This window comes from Oncorhynchus masou, unplaced genomic scaffold (genome assembly GCF_036934945.1).
Source record: "Oncorhynchus masou masou isolate Uvic2021 unplaced genomic scaffold, UVic_Omas_1.1 unplaced_scaffold_2315, whole genome shotgun sequence".
In the NCBI taxonomy this organism is placed as follows: Eukaryota; Metazoa; Chordata; class Actinopteri; order Salmoniformes; family Salmonidae; genus Oncorhynchus; species Oncorhynchus masou.
The window spans coordinates 108-24,340 of NW_027016911.1; the positions used below are offsets into that span (position 1 = coordinate 108).

Sequence of the window (24,233 nt, forward strand, 5' to 3'; positions counted from 1 at the left end):
AGCAAAGAACTGAGGGAAACTAAGGGTTTAAATACAATCAGGGGAAACGAGGCACAGGTGCAAATAATAATGGGGATCAAGGGAAAGCAAAAGGTCAAAAAGCACAATGGGGGCATCTAGTGACCAAAAACCGGAACAACCCTGGCCAAATCCTGACAATACCCCTTAAAGACAAAGCAAAAAACAGGGTTTTAGACATTTTGGCAAAAAAAACAACAACACAGAAATACTTTATTTACATAAGTATTCAGACTATGAGACTTGGAAGATTCTTCAACTTGATTGGAGCCCACCTGTGGTAAATTCAATTGATTTGGACATGATTTGGAAAGGCACACACCTGTCTATATAAGGTCCCACAAATTGACAGTGCATGTCAGAGCAAAAACCAAGCCATGAGGTCGAATGAATTGTCCATAGAGCTCAGAGACAGGATTGTGCCAAGCTACAAATCTGTGGAAAGGTACCAAAACATTTCTGAAGTATTGAAGGTCCCCAAGAACACAGTGGCCTCCATCATTCTTAAATGGAAGAGGTCTGGAACCACCAAGACTCTTCCTAGAGCTGGCTGCCCAGCCAAACTGAGCAATCAGGGGAGAAGGGCCTTGACCAAGAATCTGATGATCACTCTGACAGAGCTCCAGAGTTCCTCTGTGGAGATGGGAGAACCTTCCAGAAGGACAATCATCTCTGCAGCACTTCACCAATCAGGACTTTATGGTAGAGTGGCCAGACGGAAGCCACTCCTCAGTAAAAGGCACATTACAGCCCGCTGGTAGTTTACCAAAAGGCACCTAAAGGACTCTGACCATGAGAAACAAGATTCTCTGGCCTGATGAAACCAAGATGGAACTCTTTGTCCTGAATTCCAAGCGTGACGTCTTGAGGAAGCCAGGCTCCATCCCTACGGTGAAGCATGGCGGTGGCAGCATCATGCTGTGGGGATGTTTTTCAGCGGCAGGGACTGGGAGACTAGTCAGGATCGAGAGAAAGATGAACGGAGCAAAGTAGAGATCCTTGATGAAAACCTTCTAGTATTAAGGGAGCAAATTACCCCCAAAAGTACAGTAGGAGCCAAAATGTCCTTTCAGTCGATGCTGCCTCACCCTAAAAAAGAAAACATTATAAATGTTTCATAAAAGTTGATCTTTGAGCTTTTTCATCAAAGTTGTTATTAAGTGTCACCGGCATTGATTGAATATGGAGACTGAGTCTTAGTGGTCAAAGGGAGGGAAAGGAGATGGCCATGGTTTCAAAATGTGTTAAATAATTGATCTATTTGACTGTTTTCATCTTTCAACTCTGTTCATGCTTAATTTACTGTGTTACTGCTACCTAGGGTTGTAAAATGACTGTGTTACTGCTATCTAGGGTTGTAAAATGACTGTGTTACTGCTACCTAGGGTTGTAAAATGACTGTGTTACTGCTACCCGGGGTTGTAAAATGACTGTGTTACTGCTACCTAGGGTTGTAAATTGACTGTGTTACTGCTACCTAGGGTTGTAAAATGACTGTGTTACTGCTACCTGGGGTTGTAAAATGACTGTGTTACTGCTACTGGGGTTGTAAAATGACTGTGTTATCTGGGGTTGTAAAATGACTGTGTTACTGGGGTTGTAAAATGACTGTGTTACCTACCTGGGGTTGTAAAATGACTGTGTTACTGCTACCTGGGGTTGTAAAATGACTGTGTTACTGCTACCTGGGGTTGTAAAATGACTGTGTTACTGCTATCTGGGGTTGTAAAATGACTGTGTTACTGCTACCTGGGGTTGTAAAATGACTGTGTTACTGCTACCTGGGGTTGTAAAATGACTGTGTTACTGCTACCTGGGGTTGTAAAATGACTGTGTTACTGCTACCTGGGGTTGTAAAATGACTGTGTTACTGCTACCTGGGGTTGTAAAATGACTGTGTTACTGCTACCTGGGGTTGTAAAATGACTGTGTTACTGCTACCTGGGGTTGTAAAATGACTGTGTTACTGCTACCTGGGGTTGTAAAATGACTGTGTTACTGCTACCTGGGGTTGTAAAAATGACTGTGTGTTACTACCTGGGGTTGTAAAATGACTGTGTTACTGCTACCTGGGGTTGTAAAATGACTGTGTTACTGCTACCTGGGGTTGTAAAATGACTGTGATTTTCCCCACATTCCCTGGATTTCCTGCTTTTTCCCTCCATAATTCCAGGAATCTTCCACCCAGAAATTGTTGGTACCCTACTGTTACCACATGCATGTTTTTTCCAACACCAACAGGCCCTGGGATTTGATCCCAGAGCGGATGACTACATTCTCAAAGCCGTTGGAATATTTGGTGGATTTTACCTGCTGTTCTTCACAGAGAAAGTACTGAAGATGGCACTAAGAACAGAGCATGAGGTATTGTCTGCTTTAAACAATTTAAACAGCATATATATATATGTATACACTGTACCTGTAACTTCGCTTTAATCGTAGCAATGTTACAAGTTGCTTTTACTAGGGTGTGTATGTCCTGTCTGTTTTTTGAGAGCCTTGTGATTGATTAATTGATTGATTTAATTAATTGATTGATTGTGAAATGGTTCTATGCCTATGACACTGTGTCGATTTGGCCCGGGTTTATTTCCTGTCTGTACATCTCTGGTCATCTAGCTAGCGTCATTTCCTGTCTGTACAGCGTCTGTGTGTTCCGTCTCTGTATGTTTACCATAGGGCCCTGGTCAGAGCTCTTACAGGGAGTACTGTATTGTACCCTTTGACACATACCCATGCTCTAATTTTTTAACCACAACTATATATAAAACATGATGTCTTTGCTGCATGGCCACAGCTGTTCTGTGCCTGTACTGTGTCGATTTGACCAGGCTTCGTTTATTGTCTCTCTGTACATCTATTTTCTCTGTATGTTTATCATCTTTGTCCTGTCTCTAGTATGTTTAATATCTTTGTCCTGTCTCTAGTATGTTTAATATCTTTGTCCTGACTCTAGTATGTTTAACATCTTTGTCCTGTCTCTAGTATGTTTAATATCTTTGTCCTGACTCTAGTATGTTTAACATCTCTGTCCTGTCTCACATCTTTGTCCTGTCTCTGTATGTAAAACCTCTTTTTTTAAATTTTACCTTTATTTTACTAGGCAAGTCAGTTAAGAACAAATTCTTATTTTCAATGACGGCCTAGGAACAGTGGGTTAACTGCCTGTTCAGGGGCAGAACGACAGATTTTGTACCTTGTCAGCTCAGGGATTTGAACTTGCAACCTTTCGGTTACTAGTCCAATGCTCTAACCACTAGGCTACACTGCACTTAGGGCTAGGTCCTTTTTTTTCTCCACTTCCTGTCTGAATGATGTGCCCAAAGTAAACTGCCTGTTACTCAGGCCCAGAAACCAGGATATGCATATAATTGGTACCATTATATAGAAAACACTTTGAAGTTTGTAGAAATGTTAAAGAGACTATAACACAATTGATATGGTGGGAGACAATCCAAAGAAAAACCAACCCAATTGTTTTTTTTTTGAGATCCCATGCTCTTACAATGGAAAGCTATGGGTCCTATGCAATTCCAGCTCCCAGATTGTGATTCCTATGGCTTCCACTAGATGTCAACAGTCTTTGTTCAAGGTTCCAGGCTTGTCTTTTCCAAAACGAGGAAGATTTTTGAGTTTGGTACAAGGAGTCACAGTTGGAAATCAGTCTGTGGACGCGTGACGAAGGAGACTCGCACTTGCTAATTTCACTTTTCTATAGAACATACTTCTTTTCGTATGAAATATTATAGTTTATTAACATTTTAGAGTACCTGAGGATTGGTGAAAAACATAGTTTGACTTGTTTTAACAAAGTTTAGCGGTAGCTTTTTGGATTCCTTTGTCTGCATGTTGAACTCAAATCAATGGTGCCAACTAAACTGACGTTTTGGGATATAAAGAAGGATTTTATCTAACCAAACGACCATGCATGTTGTAGCTGGGACCCTTTGGATTACAGATCAGAGGAAGATTTTCAAAATGTAAGTGATTTATTTAATCGCTATTTGTGATTTTTATGAAGCCTGTGTTGGTTGAAAAATATGTTGATGTGGGGCGCCCTCCTCAAACAATCACATGGCATGCTTTCGCTGTAAAGCCTACTGTAATTCGGACAATGCAGTTAAATTAAAAATAATTTAAGGTTTTAACCAATATAAGACACTTGTATGTCCAGAGATCTCTAATATCCGTAATTTTTGGGATTATTTACTTGAATTGCGCACCCTCCAATTTCACTGGAAATTGTCGACCGGTGTCCCGCTGACGGGACGCCTAGCCCTAAGTTATTTTAACATCTTTGTCCTGTCTCTCCAGCAGTAACCTTAAGCCTGCATCCCAAATTACACCCTATTCCAAATATAGTACACTTCTTTTGACCGCGGCCAATAGGAACAGGGTGCGCCATCTGGAATACACAAATGCTCTCTTTCTAACCATCTTCTTTGTCCTGCCTCTGCAGCATGGCCACAGTCACTTCTCTCCTCCAGGGCAACCGAGGCAGAACTCTCTCCAGAATGGCGATGTGTCTGAGAAGAAAGAGTCTATCACCATGACGACGTGTAGCATCAGCAGCATCAGTACAGACAACACCAGCCCAGACCCTCCAGTGTCATCCACGGAACCACCACCTCAGGTACCAGCTCTTGACGTTTCCTATAGGTACTGACATCAGGTCAGCTTCCCCTAATCCTAAACTAAACTACAAAGAATACAAAACTGACCCCAGATAGGGGCAACTTCATCCTAAACCGTCTACCAAGCAGTGTTCTGTTCACTAGACAGAAAAGAGGAGAAAACATTTTGAAAGGGAGGAAGTACTTCCGTGAATTTGTCTGTAGCCTGTCTGTAACCTGTGGCTTTCTCACCAGAGACAGAGGGGTTAGACGGGGTTAAATGAGAGAGAGGTCAAATACTCACAGTAGTAACGCAGTAGTAACGCAGTAGTAACGCAGCAGTAACACAGTAGTAACACAGTAGTACAGTAATAACATGTAGTAACGCAGTAGTAACAAGTAGTAACAAGTAGTAACGCAGTAGTAACGCAGTAGTAACGCAGTAGTAACACAGTAACACAGTAGTAACACAGTAGTAACACAGTAGTAACACAGTAGTAACACAGTAGTAACACAGTAGTAACACAGTAGTAACATGTAGTAACACAGTAGTAACACAGTAATAACATGTAGTAACACAGTAGTAACACAGTAATAACACAGTAGTAACATGTAGTAACACAGTAGTAACACAGTAATAACATATAGTAACACAGCAGTAACGCAGCAGTAACGCAGCAGTAACGCAATAGTAACGCAGCAGTAACGCAGCAGTAACGCAGCAGTAACACAGTAGTAACACAGTAATAACGCAGTAGTAACACAGTAGTAACACAGTAGTAACGCAGTAGTAACGCAGTAGTAACACAGTAGTAACACAGTAGTAACACAGTAACACAGTAACATAACAGAAATATGACAAACACATAGATGGCCTGCAACAGGGATCACCAGTGTATTGATACCACACTGGGGCCTGTGGGATGCCAGTTGGGGCACCCTGACCTCCAACGCCATTTACAGCAGCGCTGAGTATGTAGCTTAGTTATTTATTGAGCTGTTATCTGTGACGTTATTGATTGGGGAAATCAAGTTAATTGTTCATGTATAACCATTAGTTCTCTGGCTCAAGTGGAGGAGTCTGGCCTTGTTACACATCACAGAGACTGAGCGAAATGGGTGAGACAGACGCTGTCACACGGGGCGAAGGGAAATGGGACTCTGTCTCTTGTGTGACAGAGGCTGCATGCCAAATGGGAAACCTATCCCCTTTTTGGAGTATGGACTCTGGTTAAATGTCGTTCCCTCCAGGGAATAGGGTGCCATTTGGCATGTAGACTCTGTCACACAGGAGACTATGGACAGAGTCCCATTTCCCTTCGCCCTGTGTGACAGCATCAGTGGGACTGATCACAGGCCTGCGTATCCTAGACTCTTGATAAAAGCAAGAATTGTCTCGCTTGTACACAAAGACGGCTTGTTCTGGCCTGGGCCAATAAGGAGTTGGTTTGTCAAAGCAGTAGAGAAGCTACCAACCGACCATCGTGTTATTTACATACTGCATCAGATTGTTGTTGTGTTTCTTTTCTTTTCAGATTGAAGTGAAAAAAACAAACTGTTACATAGTAAACGTGTTATATAGTAAATATGTTGTATTAATTAGGCATGACATATTATATAGTAAATATATATATTAACTAAACTATGACATATTATATAGTAAATATATGTTATATTAACTAAACTATGACATATTATATTGTAAATATATATATTTACTAGACTATGACATATTATATAGTAAATATATGTTATATTAACTAAACTATGACATATTATATAGTAAATATATATATTAACTAAACTATGACATATTATATAGTAAATATATATATTAACTAAACTATGACATATTATATAGTAAATATATATATTAACTAAACTATGACATATTATATAGTAAATATATGTTATATTAACTAAACTATGACATTATATAGTAAATATATATATTAACTAAACTATGACATATTATATAGTAAATATATGTTATATTAATTAGGATATGACATTATATAGTAAATATATATATTAACTAAACTATGACATATTATATAGTAAATATATATATTAACTAGAATATGATATTACTCTCAGGTACAATCCAGTTCTACTCCCCTTTACTCTGCCTCCATCCTCTGTGACTTCCTGTCCCAGCAGGAAGTCCATGTCAATAATGTGATGTGCCACTGGCTGCGGGGTCAGCGCATCGCTAACATAAAGACGGTGGCCTGGATGATCACGCTGAGTGACGCTCTGCACAACTTCATCGACGGCCTGGCGATCGGAGCCTCTTTTACCGTGTCTGTCGTCGCTGGTTTCAGTACCTCCATCGCCATCGTCTGTGAGGAGTTTCCCCACGAGCTCGGTGAGAGATCAATCAATCATATGTATCGAGACATTACCTTCATTCTTTTATAAGCAGTTGTCATTAAGTGATTGTACAGTAACAACAGTAAGCAACTTTGGCTGAACTAAACCGACCTTCATCTGAAAAAAAAACCGATAGATTCATTTTTTTAAATAACTTGGCTATTTTTTGTTTGTTAATAAACATAACTAAAAGTCGTGCTGGTTCCTCGACGTTGTCTACTGTGTTCCTGAACCTGTCACTGTCTCTCCGGCCCTTCCTGCAGGCGACTTTGTGATCCTGCTGAATGCTGGGATGAGTATCCCCCAGGCCGTCTTCTTCAACCTGCTGTCAGCCATGTCCTGCTACATCGGCCTGGCCTTCGGCATCCTGCTAGGGAGCAACTTCGCCCCCAACGCCATCTTCGCCATCGCTGGGGGAATGTTCCTCTACATAGCACTGGCAGACATGGTGAGTAGAATGTTCCTGGTAGACATGGTGAGTAGAATGTTCCTGGTAGACATGGTGAGTAGAATGTTCCTGGTAGACATGGTGAGTAGAATGTTCCTGGTAGACATGGTGAGTAGAATGGTGAGTAGAATGTTCCTGGTAGACATGGTGAGTAGAATGTTCTGGTAGACTGAATGTTCCTGGCAGACATGGTGAGTAGAATGTTCCATGGTAGACATGGTGAGTAGAATGTTCCTGGTAGACATGGTGAGTAGAATGTTCCTGGTAGACATGGTGAGTAGAATGTTCCTGGTAGACATGGTGAGTAGAATGTTCCTGGTAGACATGGTGAGTAGAATGTTCCTGGTAGACATGGTGAGTAGAATGTTCCTGGTAGACATGGTGAGTAGAATGTTCCTGGTAGACATGATGAGTAGAATGTTCCTGGTAGACATGGTGAGTAGAATGTTCCTGGTAGACATGGTGAGTAGAATGTTCCTGGTAGACATGGTGAGTAGAATGTTCCTGGTAGACATGGTGAGTAGAATGTTCCTGGTAGACATGGTGAGTAGAATGTTCCTGGTAGACATGGTGAGTAGAATGTTCCTGGTAGACATGGTGAGTGACATGGGAGAATCTCAATTGCATTTCCCTGATTCCTTGCATTTCTCGCAGGGGGGGGGGCAGTCAGTTTCTCATCAAACCATACTGTACGTGTTATCACAGCTGCAGAGCTGCTTCTACCCCCCACCCCAGGAGGGAGGGAGGGAGGGAGGGAGGGAGGGAGCACAGCTTTATTGACTGTAAAACAGTGTGACCTGATGATAGCTGCTATCACGTCCTGACCATAGAAAGCTTTTATTTTCTATGGTAGAGTAGGTCAGGGTGTGACTGGAGGTTGTTCTAGTTTACATGTTCTATGTGGGGTTCTAGGTTCATTTTCTAATTGAGGATCATACAAAATACACCAACAACAAATCAGGGCGTGACTAGGGTGGTCTAGTATTGTTATTTCTATGTTGGTGATTTGTATGATTCCCAATTAGAGGCAGCTGGTAATCGTTGTCTCTAATTGGGGATCATACTCCAGTAGCATGTTTTCCACCTGTGGGTGATGGGATATTGTTTATGATTAGTTGCCTGTTCGCACTGCATTGTCGTCACGGTTCGTTTATTCTTTATTGTTTTGCTTAAGTTTCACTTCTTTCATTAAAATATGTGGAACTCTACGTACGCTACGCCTTGGTACGACCATCATTATTACGGACATCGTGACAGTGACAATGGAGAGAGAGGGAGGACGGTAGAACGAGGGAGAGAGATTCATTATTACGGACATCGTGACAGCAACAATGGAGAGATAGAGAGGGACGGGACGAGGGTAGAAGGGAGAGGGGAGAGAGCTTCATTATTACGGACATCGTGACAGCTACAATGGAGAGATAGAGAGAACGAGGGAGGGAGGACGGTAGAACGAGGGAGAGAGCTTCATTATTACGGACATCGTGACAGCTACAATGGAGAGATAGAGAGAGGGAGGACGGTAGAACGAGGGAGAGAGATTCATTATTACGGACATCGTGACAGCGACAATGGAGAGATAGAGAGAGGGAGGACGGTAGAACGAGGGAGAGAGATTCATTATTACGGACATCGTGACAGCTACAATGGAGAGATAGAGAGAGGGAGGACGGTAGAACGAGGGAGAGAAAGGGAGAGGGAGAGAGATTGAAATTATTCTGATATCTTGGGAAGAAACAGAATGCGATATTTAACTGTTGGTTTAAAACCGGTTGGTTCTGATTTCAGTTCCCAGAGATGAACGCCATCATGAATGAACAGGACGGGTCGACGGTGACCAATGTTATCTTCTTCCTGATCCAGAACGCCGGGCTGCTCACCGGGTTCGCTATCATCCTGCTCATCACCATGTTCGTTGGTGAGATCAACCTGGGTTAGAGCCGATGCTGTAGCTATAGAAACACTAGATGATTGACAGGGGGGTTGTTTTGAAGCCACTGCGCCACCATCTTTAAAAAAAAAAATGAAATACCGTAGACTTAATTTTATTCCTATGGAGGACTGCTCCTTCTGAGGAGTACCAATATGGTGGACGTGGCTTCAGAGCCTGTCATTGACCAATATATAGCATCGAGCAATCTAGTGTTTATACACATCATTGGGTAGAGCTGGGTGAGAGGGAAGAGAAGAACAAGGGAGGGAGAGAAAAATGAGAATGAGAGGAACAATGAGAGAAATATATCATTTCAAAGAACAAAACGTGAATGAACAGAGCTGCTTTCATTCCGCTCCGATCTCACATCGGCCCACGTCTTGTTTTACACTAATTGTTTACTGGGAAATGGAATACTTGTGCTTTTGTTTGTTTTTTTTCTTCTGACTATCATTATATTTAAATAGAGGGAACAATCACGTAACTAGTGTAAATGAAATAAAGAAACAATGTATTTAAAACAAACGTTTTCAATAAATTATTTTTTCAGTCTTTACAATGTTCTTGTGAACTTGTCTTGCTTTTACTTGAACTGATTGACGGATCTGTTGTCTCCACAAATGAGTTATATATACATTAGATGACTGATAGGGGGCGCTGTTGAATCACCGTGCCTCCATCTTGGAACTCCCCCACCATAGTAACAAGTATTTATGAATGTCTACATTCGTCTTTGCCACATGTCTTCTATTACAGACACCTTCATTCATACTTTTAAATGATATTATGTGAACTAAACATAACAAATAAAAAATACAGTATATAAAAACATTTTCTTTCAAGTAATATCTAACAATTTCACAACACATACCTAATACACATAAATCTAAGTAATGGAATTAAGAATATATAATTATATGGACGAGCAATGACTAAGATGCAATAGTATAGAATACAGTATATACATATGAGATGAGTAATGCAAGATATGTAAACATTATTAAAGTGGCATTATTTAAAGTGACGAGTGTTCCATTTATTAAAGTGGCCAATGATTTTAAGTCAGTATGTAGGCAGCAGCGTCTCTGTGTTAGTGGTGGCTGTTTACCAGTCTGATGGCCTTGAGATAGAACCTGTTTTTCAGTCTCTCTGTCCCAGCTTTGATGCACCTGTACTGACCTTGCCTTCTGGATGATAGCGGTGTGAACAGGCAGTGGCTCGGGTGGTTGATGTCCTTGATGATCTTTTTTGACCTTCCTGTGCACTCCATAGATTAGGGCCTAATGAATTTATTTCAATTGTCAGATTTCCTTATATGAACTGGAGCTCAGTAAAATCGTTGAAATTGCTGCATGTTGAGTTTATATTTTTCTTCAATAAATATCACCTGTCAAACTCATTCCACGGAGGACCAAGTGTCTGACAGGTTTTCGCTCCTCCCTTGTACTTGATTGATGAATTAAAGTAACTAATTAGTAAAGAACTCCCCTCACCTGGTTGTCTAGGGCTTAACTGACCAATACAATTTGATTCTAAAGGAAAAACCTGGAAACACGAGGCCTCCTTGGAATGAGTTTAGTTTATTTATTTATTGTATATAAACCCTATTATAAACCTTATTGTATATAAACCCTATTATAAACCTTATTGTATATAAACCCTATTATAAACCTTATTGTATATAAACCCTATTATAAACCTTATTGTATATAAACCCTATTATAAACCTTATTGTATATAAACCCTATTATAAACCTTATTGTATATAAACCCTATTATAAACCTTATTGTATATAAACCCTATTATAAACCTTATTGTATATAAACCTTATTGTATATAAACCCTATTATAAACCTTATTGTATATAAACCCTATTATAAACCTTATTGTATATAAACCCTATTATAAACCTTATTGTATATAAACCTTATTGTATATAAACCCTATTATAAACCTTATTGTATATAAACCTTATTATAAACCTTATTGTATATAAACCCTGAACTGCTGATGCTGCAGTATGTATTGGCCATAGAGCCCCACAGTATGAGTCATAATACCCATAAAACCTAGCAGTCAAACAGGGAAATGGTTCCAATCGTTTTTTCCACCCTTCATTTTTTTCCCCGTGTGGGAAACACTTAAAATAAGGGCAGTGTTTCGTGTAGGCTTACCCTGGCGAGACATCTTTTTTTAACCATGTAAAACTCTCTCTAGGACAAGGTGACACATCAATATATTCGGCTCTATTTACTCTCAGATTTTGAAATTGCTAATTAGCGTCAAAGTAGAAATGGTTGAAGACTACAAAATCATGATTTAAAACTACAAATCCCTGCAAGCTCCTGCACATCATCTCTAGCTGACACTTTTGCTAACAGGTATTGTGTCAATTTAAATCTTACACAAGACAGTATACAGAATTGTCCATTTAATTAATTTTTTTCTCAATTTATTCATTACTAAATTTTGCCTCAGTGTACATATCACTGACAAACTGAAATTGTCCACACAGACAGTGTGCTGAAGGCGCCACAGTGCCTCTTCAACCTTAGGAGGCTGAAGAAATTTAGCTTGTCACCAAAAACACTCACAAACTTCTACAGATGCACAATTGAGAGCATTCTGTCGGGCTGTATCACCGCCTGGTACGGCAACTGCTCCGCCCTCAACCGTAAGGCTCTCCAGAGGGTAGTGAGGTCTGCACAACGCATCACCGGGGGCAAACTACCTGCCCTCCAGGACACCTACCCGATGTTACAGGAAGGCCATAAAGATCATCAAGGACAACAACCACCCGAGCCACTGCCTGTTCACCCCGCTATCATCCAGAAGGCGAGGTCAGTACAGGTGCATCAAAGCTAGGACCGAGAGACTGAAAAACAGCTTCTATCTCAAGGCCATCAGACTGTTAAACAGCAACCACTAACATTGAGTGGCTGCTGCCAACACACTGACTCAACTCCAGCCACTTTAATAATGGGAATTGATGGGAAATGATGTAAAATATATCACTAGCCACTTTAAACAATGCTACCTAATATAATGTTTACATACCCTACATTATTCATCTCATATGTATACGTATATACTGTACTCTATATCATCTACTGCATCCTTATGTAATACATGTATCACTAGCCACTTTAATTATGCCACTTTGTTTACATACTCATCTCATATGTATATACTGTACTCGATACCATCTACTGTATCTTGCCTGTGCTGCTCTGCACCATCACTCATTCATATATCTTTATGTACATATTCTTTATCCCCTTACACTTGTGTATAAGACAGTAGTTTTGGAATTGTTAGTTAGATTACTTATTGGTTATTACTGCATTGTCGGAACTAGAAGCACAAGCATTTCGCTACACTCGCATTAACATCTGCTAACCATGTGTATGTGACAAATACAATTTGATTTGATTTGCTGTAGAAAAATGATTCAATAATGTGTGAGCTAGGCCATTTAACATGATTCATTATTCTCTTATTCAGAGCGATTTAGAATAGTGAGTCATTTCAAATCAAATCAAAGTTTATTTGTCATGTGTGCCGAATACAACCTTCACCTCACAGTGAAATGCTGAATACAACAGGTGTAGTAGACCTCACAGTGAAATGCTGAATACAACAGGTGTAGTAGACCTCACAGTGAAATGCTGAATACAACAGGTGTAGTAGACCTTAGAGTGAAATGCTGAATACAACAGGTGTAGGAGACCTCACAGTGAAATGCTGAATACAACAGGTGTAGTAGACCTCACAGTGAAATGCTGAATACAACAGGTGTAGTAGACCTTACAGTGAAATGTTTACTTACTTATTTACAGTAGAGGGGCTATTTACAGTAGAGGGGCTATTTACATTAGAGGGGCTATTTATAGTAGAGGGGCTATTTACAGTAGAGGGGCTATTTACAGTAGAGGTTCTATTTACAGCAGAGGGGCTATATACAGCAGAGAGGCTTTATACAGTAGCGAGGCTATATACAGTAGAGAGGCTATATACAGTAGAGAGGCTATATACAGTAGAGAGGCTATATACAGTAGAGAGGCTATATACAGTAGACCGGCTATATTCAGTAGATAGGCTATATACAGTAGACCGGCTATATACAGTAGAGAGGCTATATACAGTAGTGAGGCTATATACAGTAGCGGGGCTATATACAGTAGAGGGGCTATTTACAGTAGAGGGGCTATATACAGCAGAGAGGCTATATACAGTAGAGAGGCTATATACAGTAGAGGCTATATACAGTAGAGAGGCTATATACAGTAGAGAGATTATATACAGTAGAGAGGCTGTATACGGTAGAGAGGCTATATACAGTAGAGAGGCTATATACAGTAGACCGGCTGTATACAGTAGAGAGGCTGTATACGGTAGAGAGGCTATATACAGTAGAGAGGCTATATACAGTAGACCGGCTGTATACAGTAGAGAGGCTATATACAGTAGTGAGGCTATATACAGTAGCGGGGCTATATACAGTAGAGGGGCTATATACAGTAGAGAGGCTATATACAGTAGAGGGTATATACAGTAGAGAGGCTATATACAGTAGAGAGGCTATATACAGTAGAGGCTATATACAGTAGAGGCTATATACAGTAGAGAGATTATATACAGTAGAGAGGCTGTATACGGTAGAGAGGCTATACACAGTAGAGATGCTATATACAGTAGAGAGGCTATATACAGTAGAGAGGGTATATACAGTAGAGAGGCTATAAACAGTAGAGGCTATATACAGTAGAGAGGCTATATACAGTAGAGAGATTATATACAGTAGAGAGGCTGTATACGGTAGAGAGGCTATACACAGTAGAGATGCTATATACAGTAGAGAGGCTATATACAGCAGAGGGTATATACAGTAGAGAGGCTTTATACAGTAGAGAGATTATATACAGTAGAGAGGCTGTATACGGTAGAGAGGCTATACACAGTAGAGATGCTATATACAGTAGAGAGGCTATATACAGCAGAGGGGCTATATACAGTAGAGAGGCTGTATACAGTAGAGAGGCTATATACAGTAGAGAGGCTATGTACAGTAGAGAGGCTATACCAGTAGAGGGGCTATATACAGTAGAGGGTATGTACAGTAGAGAGGCTATATACAGTAGAGAGGCTTTATACAGTAGAGGCTATATACGGTAGAGAGGCTATATACAGTAGAGAAGCTATATACAGTAGAGAGGCTATATACAGTAGAGAGGCTATATACAGTAGAGGGGCTATATACAGTAGAGGGGCTATATACAGTAGAGGGGATATATACAGTAGCGGGGCTATATACAGTAGAGGGGCTATATACAGTAGAGAGGCTATATACAGTAGAGGGTATATACAGTAGAGAGGCTATATACAGTAGAGAGGCTATATACAGTAGAGGCTATATACAGTAGAGGCTATATACAGTAGAGAGGCTATATACAGTAGAGAGATTATATACAGTAGAGAGGCTGTATACGGTAGAGAGGCTATATACAGTAGAGAGGCTATATACAGTAGACCGGCTATATACAGTAGAGAGGCTATATACAGTAGAGGCTATATACAGTAGAGAGGCTATATACAGTAGAGAGGCTATATACAGTAGAGGCTATATACAGTAGAGAGGCTATATACAGTAGAGAGATTATATACAGTAGAGAGGCTGTATACGGTAGAGAGGCTATACACAGTAGAGATGCTATATACAGTAGAGAGGCTATATACAGCAGAGGGTATATACAGTAGAGAGGCTATATACAGTAGAGGCTATATACAGTAGAGAGGCTATATACAGTAGAGAGGCTGTATACGGTAGAGAGGCTATATACAGTAGAGAGGCTGTATACGGTAGAGAGGCTATATACAGTAGAGAGGCTATATACAGTAGCGGGGCTATATACAGTAGAGGGGCTATATACAGTAGAGAGGCTATATACAGTAGAGGCTATATACAGTAGAGAGGCTATATACAGTAGAGAGATTATATACAGTAGAGAGGCTGTATACGGTAGAGAGGCTATACACGGTAGAGATGCTATATACAGTAGAGAGGCTATATACAGTTGAGAGGGTATATACAGTAGAGAGGCTATATACAGTAGAGGCTATATACAGTAGAGAGGCTATATACAGTAGAGATTATATACAGTAGAAAGGCTGTATACAGTAGAGAGGCTATACACAGTAGAGATGCTATATACAGTAGAGAGGCTATATACAGCAGAGGGTATATACAGTAGAGAGGCTTTATACAGTAGAGAGGGTATATACAGTAGAGGCTATATACAGCAGAGGGGCTATATACAGTAGAGAGGCTGTATACAGTAGAGAGGCTATATACAGTAGAGAGGCTATGTACAGTAGAGAGGCTATAACAGTAGAGGGGCTATATACAGTAGAGGGTATATACAGTAGAGAGGCTATATACAGTAGAGAGGCTTTATACAGTAGAGGCTATATACGGTAGAGAGGCTATATACAGTAGAGAGGCTATATACAGTAGAGAGGCTATATACAGTAGAGAGGCTATAACAGTAGAGAGGCTATATACAGTAGAGGGGCTATATACAGTAGAGGGTATATACAGTAGAGAGGCTATATACAGTAGAGAGGCTATATACAGTAGAGAGGCTATATACAGTAGAGAGGCTACATACAGTAGAGGCTATATACAGTAGAGAGGCTATATACAGTAGAGAGGCTTTATACAGTAGAGGCTTTATACAGTAGAGGCTTTATACAGTAGAGAGGCTTTATACAGTAGAGGCTTTATACAGTAGAGGCTATATACAGTAGAGAGGCTATACAGTAGAGGGTTTATACAGTAGAGAGGCTATACAGTAGAGAGGCTATATACAGTAGAGAGGCTATATACAGTAGAGAGGCTATATACAGTAGAGGCTATATACAGTAGAGAGGCTTTATACAGTAGAGGCTTTATACAGTAGAGGCTATATACAGTAGAGAGGCTATACAGTAGAGGGTTTATACAGTAGAGAGGCTATACAGTAGAGAGGCTATATACAGTAGAGAGGCTATATACAGTAGAGAGGCTTTATACAGTAGCGAGGCTACATACAGACACCGGTTAGTCAGGCTGATTGAGGTGGTATGTACATGTAGATATGGTTAAAGTGACTATGCATACATGATGAACAGAGAGTAGCAGACGCGTAAAAAGAGGGGGTGGCGGGACACAATGCGGACATTCTGGTGCTGGTCCCGAAACCACAACCCTTGCGTTGCAAGCCTCAATGCTATACCATCTGAGCCACACGGAATCCTCTGAATTTAGCAGAGCAAGATAATATTTCACTTGTTTAGCTGCCCATTGAATGAAGAGTGGGATGGTAGGATGGATGTTCCTGTCAGCCAATGGGAAACAAGACGTACCCTAAACCCCTCCTATGTCAGTGAATGCGGACGTCAGAACCACAATCAACAGAACCGATAATTGTTCCCCTCCAACCGGATTTATATTTCTCAGAGACGTATCAAAATCAGGTGGGTTTTTTTTTTCTTCTCTTACAAATCGTTTCCATTACAGCTGAAAGATGAATCATACACGTTTTTTGATGGAATGCAAATATATATGATCTGACTATCGGCCTAGTTAAATAACGGTTAGATATAAAGATAACTTGCTATCTAGCTAGGTAACCATTCGGAGTAAATAGCTAGGTTTAGTTTTCCAGTAGAGTTACGTGCTATTTGCTAATCGATAGAAACGAATAAGTAATATAGCTAGGTATCAAATAGCTAGGGAAGATCAGGTTTGATATTCGTATTAATTTGATTACTGAAATATAGGGCATTGACACTGTGGTCAGTTGTCTGGGACCCGACATTTAATTGAACTCTTGTCAGGCAGAGATGAGCGTTTGAATAAGGACAGTTTTCTCTATAAGCCAAAGTGGTGAATACAATTATATATTTTAACGTACTTGAGCAGTTTTCCGTACGGTTGGGCCTTTTTTGGCGGTGAGGAATGTGAGACAATATATCCACAGGGAAGTATAGTTGCATCAGTTTTCACAGCGCTGGTGGAGCGTTCAGATGTATATCACATTCGCTCGTGCCGAAGATGAAAACACAGCCGCTCGGTAAGTAACGTTATGCGTGCACGTGTTTACACGGTTGTTTACGTGCTTCAGGTAGAAATATGAATGCTCTTCCAGCGCTTTGAAAAATTGGACATAATTATAGATTCCTGTGGATATATTGTCTCACATTTCTACTGCCAAAAGGACCAACCATATGGACAACCGGTAAAGAAAGTTCAAATATAATTTTATAAAAGAATCTGGCGGCCTGTAGAGGTCATGAGAGGAAACTTTCCTGATCAAGTATTTCTACTTGCACATCTATCACTCCAGTGTTAATTGCTAAAGTGTAAATATTTCACCACTATTGGTTGCCTTTACCTCCTTACTTCATTTGCACACACTGTATACATATTTCTCTATTGTATTATTGACTGTACGTTTGTTTATGTGTAACTCTGTGTTGTTGTTTGTGTCACACTGCTTTGCTTTATCTTGGTCAGGTCGCAGCTGTAAATGAGAACTTGTCCTCAACTAGCCTACCTGGTTAAATAAAGGGGAAATAAACAATAAAAATTCTAATCCTAATTTACACCTGAGTTGGGTTTCCAGGCAATGCAGTCAGGTGACATTCAGGTGAGGCGAGAGGGCTGTGGGGGTCACGAAATTTCGTTAGCCGGGGATTGTCAAGCAAATAACTGTCGGTCTCACGGTAATTGACCGTTAATTAACATAAAACACATTTAGCATCTCCTGGCTTCCACACAGCCTACAAGCCACTGAGCAGACCTTTTGAAACATCTACATTGGATAAAAGTCTAATAAATCCATGTAATATATCCTACACCTTCACAATAAATCCATTATTTATTTTAGACAGGTCTAAAGAAACATGATATGAAGAAAATGTAGTCAGAACGACAGAATAGCATACTCTGACTTGTCCTTATGTTAGGGTCCTGAACTGGCTGTGACACATGGCTGTGGGCTACACGAGTTCATTTAACAGACAAGATCTGCTGAGAATTCCGTGGCATTAGTTTATATTATTTTATAGTATGAAGAATAGAATTGAACAAAGCTGTAAAACGCACATACTGCTATTCTGTGTTGATAGGTCAACAAAGAAACAGGTCCTCCTAGATGCTTAATTTAGTGTCGTTAATGTAACTTTAGTTGTTCTACAAACGTTGGCCTGTACGTTTGGATGTTTAATACATTGTAAGGCTGCATGATGGGACTCTAATGATGATTTGGAGAAAAAAAGTTGCTTGAAATGCATGAGCTCTGCTTTGTTTTTGTTGTTGTGAGAAGCACTTGATAATGTCTCGGATTTCCCGGCGGGATCCCGTTTGTGTGACCATGATGCACCCTAAAATATCCATACCTTTTGCAGCCCTTCTCTCTGAGTGCTGCCGACTCCGAAGAACCTCTCGTCTCACTCACACGGCTCTCCATCACGTCATCGGGTCTTTCTCACAGGCTACAAGTGAAGACGGACACATCGGAGACGCAACTGTGCCCATCCTCATCCAATTCCGAGGTGCATATTGAAGATATTGGAAGAACTGTCCACATTTACTTTTCTTCAGCCAACAAGATGAGTAGGTCTAACGAGCAGCAAAAGCACTTGCCAATGTCAATCTACTATCCCCCATAGTACATATTCTGTGCGAGCAAAAATATATTCCAAACATTAGTCTGGGACAGTTGTGAGATGCGATAGATCCCAAATTAATACAACCACTAGCATCAAAATCAGGTCTTTTTTTTAACGCAATGTGGCTAACAGATCAGAATGTTTAGCTTAAAATGCTGATGAACTATTAGACTGTTTCTTCACGTTATGTAAAGATAAACAATGTGCTTAATATTTGCATAATATTAGGAAAGTTGAGAAATAAATATAGTAGACCTAGCCTATAGAAAGCCAATGGGATCTTCCTCTTTTTAATGGAGGCCTTCACTGTGTTTTCTCACTTCACTCTGTTTTCTCACTTCACTGTGTTTCCTTCACTCTGATTCCTTCACTCTGTTTTCTTCACTCTGTTTTCTCACTTCATTCTGTTTCCTTCACTCTGATACCTTCACTCTGTTTTCTTCACTCTGTTTCCTACACTCTGTTTTCTCACTTCACTCTGTTTCCTTCACTCTGTTTTCCCACTTCCCTCTGTTTCCTTCACTCTGATACCTTCACTCTGTTTCCTTCACTCTGTTTCCTTCACTCTGTTTCCTTCACTCTGATACCTTCACTCTGTTTCCTTCACTCTGTTTCCTTCACTCTGTTTCCTTCACTCTGTTTCCTTCACTCTGTTTCCTTCACTCTGTTTTCCCACTTCCCTCTGTTTCCTTCACTCTGTTTCCTTCACTCTGTTTCCTTCACTCTGTTTTCCCACTTCACTCTGTTTCCTTCACTCTGTTTTCCCACTTCCCTCTGTTTCCTTCACTCTGATACCTTCACTCTGTTTCCTTCACTCTGTTTCCTTCACTCTGTTTCCTTCACTCTGTTTTCCCACTTCCCTCTGTTTCCTTCACTCTGATACCTTCACTCTGTTTCCTTCACTCTGTTTCCTTCACTCTGTTTCCTTCACTCTGTTTTCCCACTTCACTCTGTTTCCTTCACTCTGTTTTCTCACTTCACTCTGTTTCCTTCACTCTGTTTTCTTCACTCTGTTTTCTTCACTCTGTTTCCTTCACTCTGTTTTCTCTCTATTGCATAGCTTATAGAAATGTTGCGCAACATGGGCTCTCATGAAGTCGATTTTCAAACACATTTGCATTGATGTCAGAGTGATTAGAGGGACAATAGAGTGATGAGAATCAGGCAGGTAGCAAGTTTGGTAGGTTACTAATGACCATCAGCAGCATCAGAGCTTGGAGAAGCCTAATTACCGTGACTAAACGGTGACGTGGAATTTGACTGCCTTTATGACTCGTGACCGCCAGTGTGGCGCTAATACGGCCACCGCAACAGCAAAAACAGCCAGACGCTCCAGGTAGACTGGCTCTGGCAGCAAACACAGCCAGACGCTCCATCTAAACTTGAACCAATTCTCAATTGCGAGACGCTTCTCGAAATACAAAGCCCTTTACTTTTATATCACATCAAAATAAACTCACAATTGCAAAATACACACCGTATACTGTGTTAACCTGGCCTTATCGCAGTTGCAGCCGAGACTATTTTTCAGTGACGACACGATTTTGGTTTGTCCTTTTCTAATACACACGGTTGTTCGGAGCATGCGAGATAGACAGAAGAACCGTCTGTTCTAATTATACCTGTCTTCCGTAAACACGCGCTATAACATGGAGATATGGCCTTATGGGAACACTAACCCCACAGAGGTCGCGTTCATGCAGGATTCGTTCATGCAGGATTCATTCATGCAGGATGCGTTAATGCAGGATTCGTTCATGCAGGATTCGTTAATGCAGGATTCGTTAATGCAGGATGCAGGATTCGTTCATGCAGGATTCGTTCATGCAGGATGCGTTAATGCAGGATTCGTTCATGCAGGATTCGTTCATGCAGGATTCGTTAATGCAGGATATGTTAATGCAGGATTTGTTAATGCAGGATTCGTTAATGCAGGATTCGTTAATGCAGGATGCGTTAATGCAGGATTCGTTAATGCAGGATTCGTTAATGCAGGATTCGTTAATGCAGGATTCGTTCATGCAGGATTCGTTCATGCAGGATTCGTTAATGCAGGATTCATTAATGCAGGATTCGTTCATGCAGGATTCGTTCATGCAGGATTTTTAGATAAAACATAGAAAAAGACCTTGCTGCAGATCTAAATAGCTTGTTATTGTATATTCTGCCCAGCTTCAGTCAGGGTTCGCTCCAAATCATGGAAAATAAGTAATTTCGTGCCTTAGGTCCACTTTTCCATTGGGATGAATATATATTTGATCTCTTCATTGGGTCACCAGACAGCAGTCTGGCTGATGTGTGGGCTACTTTTCTCCTTTTTTTTCCAGTAGAAAGTTCAAATGTAAGATGAAGTTTTAAGCAAAACATTAGGACATGTAGTTGGCTAGATTCTTTCAATGATAAACATTATAAATATGATGGCCATTCTCAGAGCACATCGTTATGTCTACTGCTCTATCACTCAGTACACTTGTTATGTTCCATCAGTCATTCACAGTGTTCAGAGGTAAACAACCTGGCAGATGACAATGCACACAATATACTTACGTTGTCCTATTCAATGATCAATGAAATGGGTTAATAAATAGCTTAACGCATGGCTACTGCCTGCGTTTACTACAGACACATTCAGATGAACGTAGGAGAACTCACTGTTCACCGTATAGTGGTTCGCTTTAGAGAGGAGCAAAGCTTCTCTCCTGACACTTGTCACAACATTTATACAATCAAAATAAACTATCTACATGTCATTTTGTTTTTCTAATGATCTGTTGCTTGGTAAACATGCCTGGGAGAGAATAAATAATATCAAAGGAAGCATGGGCTTGGATCACGACATATTCCGCCGCGTTCATATGCTAGTCAGAACTAGGAAACTCTGAAATGTTTGACTTGCTAACTGGTTGAAGTCGTAAATTACAGAGTTTCCAAGTTCCTGACTAGCACGTGAACCCAGCAACAACGACAGACGCCATCAGCAATGGAATAATAAGGACAGGTAAAGTAGGCAGACTAAAACAACCCTATGGCCTCAGCCAAGTAGACAGACTAAAACAACCCTATGGCCTCAGCCAAGTAGACAGACTAAAACGACCCTATGGCCTCAGCCAAGTAGGTAGACTAAAACGACCCTATGGCCTCAGCCAAGTAGACAGACTAAAACGACTTTATGGCCTCAGCCAAGTAGGCAGACTAAAACGACCCTATGGCCTCAGCCAAGTAGGCAGGCTAAAACGACCCTATGGCCTCAGCCAAGTAGGCAGGCTAAAACGACCCTATGGCCTCAGCCAAGTAGGCAGGCTAAAATGACCCTATGGCCTCAGCCAAGTAGGTAGACTAAAATGACCCTATGGCCTCAGCCAAGTAGGTAGACTAAAACAACCCTATGGCCTCAGCCAAGTAGGCAGACTAAAATGATCCTATGGCCTCAGCCAAGTAGGCAGACTAAAATGACCCTATGGCCTCAGCCAAGTAGGCAGACTAAAACGACCCTATGGCCTCAGCCAAGTAGGCAGACTAAAATGACCCTATGGCCTCAGCCAAGTAGGCAGACTAAAATGACCCTATGGCCTCAGCCAAGTAGGCAGACTAAAATGACCCTATGGCCTCAGCCAAGTAGGCAGACTAAAATGACCCTATGGCCTCAGCCAAGTAGGCAGACTAAAATGACCCTATGGCCTCAGCCAAGTAGGCAGACTAAAACGACCCTATGGCCTCAGCAAAGCAGAGACAAAAACGACCCTATGGCCTCAGCCAAGTAGGCAGACTAAAACGACCCTATGGCCTCAGCAAAGCAGAGACAAAAACGACCCTATGGCCTCAGCCAAGTAGGCAGACTAAAACGACCCTATGGCCTCAGCAAAGCAGAGACTAAAACGACCCTATGGCCTCAGCCAAGTAGGCAGACTAAAACGACCCTATGGCCTCAGCAAGCAGAGACAAAACGACCCTATGGCCTCAGCCAAGTAGGCAGACTAAAACGACCCTATGGCCTCAGCAAGCAGAGACTAAAACAACCCTATGGCCTCAGCCAAGTAGGCAGACTAAAACGACCCTATGGCCTCAGCCAAGTAGGCAGACTAAAACAACCCTATGGCCTCAGCCAAGTAGGCAGTCTAAAACAACTCTATGGCCTCAGCCAAGTAGGCAGACTAAAACGACCCTATGGCCTCAGCAAAGTAGGTAGACTAAAACAACCCTATGGCCTCAGCCAAGTAGGCAGACTAAAACGACCCTATGGCCTCAGCCAAGTAGGCAGGAAATTACTAAATTGAATAACAATGACAAGTTACGGGATTCTGATTCAATACAAGATGTTTGGAGAAGGGGAGACTTGTGCCCTGAGACGAGCGACTGTGTAAAACATTCACTAAACCCTACACCTCAACTAAACATTGTAATGAATAATGTAGATATTGAGCAAGTTGAGGTGAATAAACTGCTTGGAGTAACCCTGGATTATAAACTGTCATGGTCAAAACATATTGATACAACATTAGATAAGATGGGGAGAGGTCTGTCCATAATAAAGCACTGCTCTGCCTTCTTAACAACACTATCAACAAGGATGGTCCTACAGGCCCTAGTTTCTACCTTCTTAACAACACTATCAACAAGGCAGGTCCTACAGGCCCTAGTTTCTACCTTCTTAACAACACTATCAACAAGGCAGGTCCTACAGGCCCTAGTTTCTACCTTCTTAACAACACTATCAACAAAGATGGTCCTACAGGCCCTAGTTTCTACCTTCGTAACAACACTATCAACAAGAATGGTCCTACAGGCCCTAGTTTCTACCTTCTTAACAACACTATAAACAAGGCAGGTCCTACAGGCCCTAGTTTCTACCTTCTTAACAACACTATCAACAAGGCAGGTCCTAGTTTCTACCTTATTAACAACACTATCAACAAGGCAGGTCCTACAGGCCCTAGTTTCTACCTTCTTAACAACACTATCAACAAGGCAGGTCCTTACAGGCCCTAGTTTCTACCTTCTTAACAACACTATCAACAAGGCAGGTCCTACAGGGTAGACTGAGAGTAGACTGTCCTTCTTGGACAACACTATGTTGTACTGGCAGGTCCTGTCAGCTCTCACTGTGTCCTCTCTAACAAACTATCAGAGCAAGGA

The 24,233-nt window shown here is 41.1% G+C and overlaps 1 protein-coding gene across 2 annotated transcripts; it reads left to right on the top strand.

Annotated features, from left to right (window-relative positions):
- The first annotated feature begins 2,263 nt into the window (after positions 1 to 2,263).
- Positions 2,264 to 9,944, top strand: slc39a8 (solute carrier family 39 member 8). Of its 2 annotated transcripts, none has more exons than XM_064965156.1 (5): positions 2,264 to 2,382; positions 4,478 to 4,651; positions 6,789 to 6,999; positions 7,268 to 7,452; positions 9,241 to 9,944. In XM_064965156.1, exons 1-5 carry the CDS (start codon positions 2,359 to 2,361, stop codon positions 9,388 to 9,390), a joined length of 744 nt encoding a protein of 247 aa, XP_064821228.1. In that variant the 5' UTR covers positions 2,264 to 2,358; the 3' UTR covers positions 9,391 to 9,944. The 2 variants fall into 2 exon arrangements, with proteins under 2 accessions (XP_064821228.1, XP_064821229.1); XM_064965157.1 differs by having other exon boundaries at positions 6,792 to 6,999.
- The last annotated feature ends 14,289 nt before the right edge of the window (positions 9,945 to 24,233 follow it).

What these genes read in the sequence shown, in the direction of transcription:
- slc39a8 (XM_064965156.1), top strand. Translation starts at nt 2,359, where the DNA reads ATGGCACTAAGAACAGAGCATGAG. An exon ending in GGAGTTTCCCCACGAGCTCG is followed by an intron (nt 7,000 to 7,267) that starts GTGAGAGATCAA and finishes CCCTTCCTGCAG; the next exon opens with GCGACTTTGTGATCCTGCTG. An exon ending in ACATAGCACTGGCAGACATG is followed by an intron (nt 7,453 to 9,240) that starts GTGAGTAGAATG and finishes TTCTGATTTCAG; the next exon opens with TTCCCAGAGATGAACGCCAT.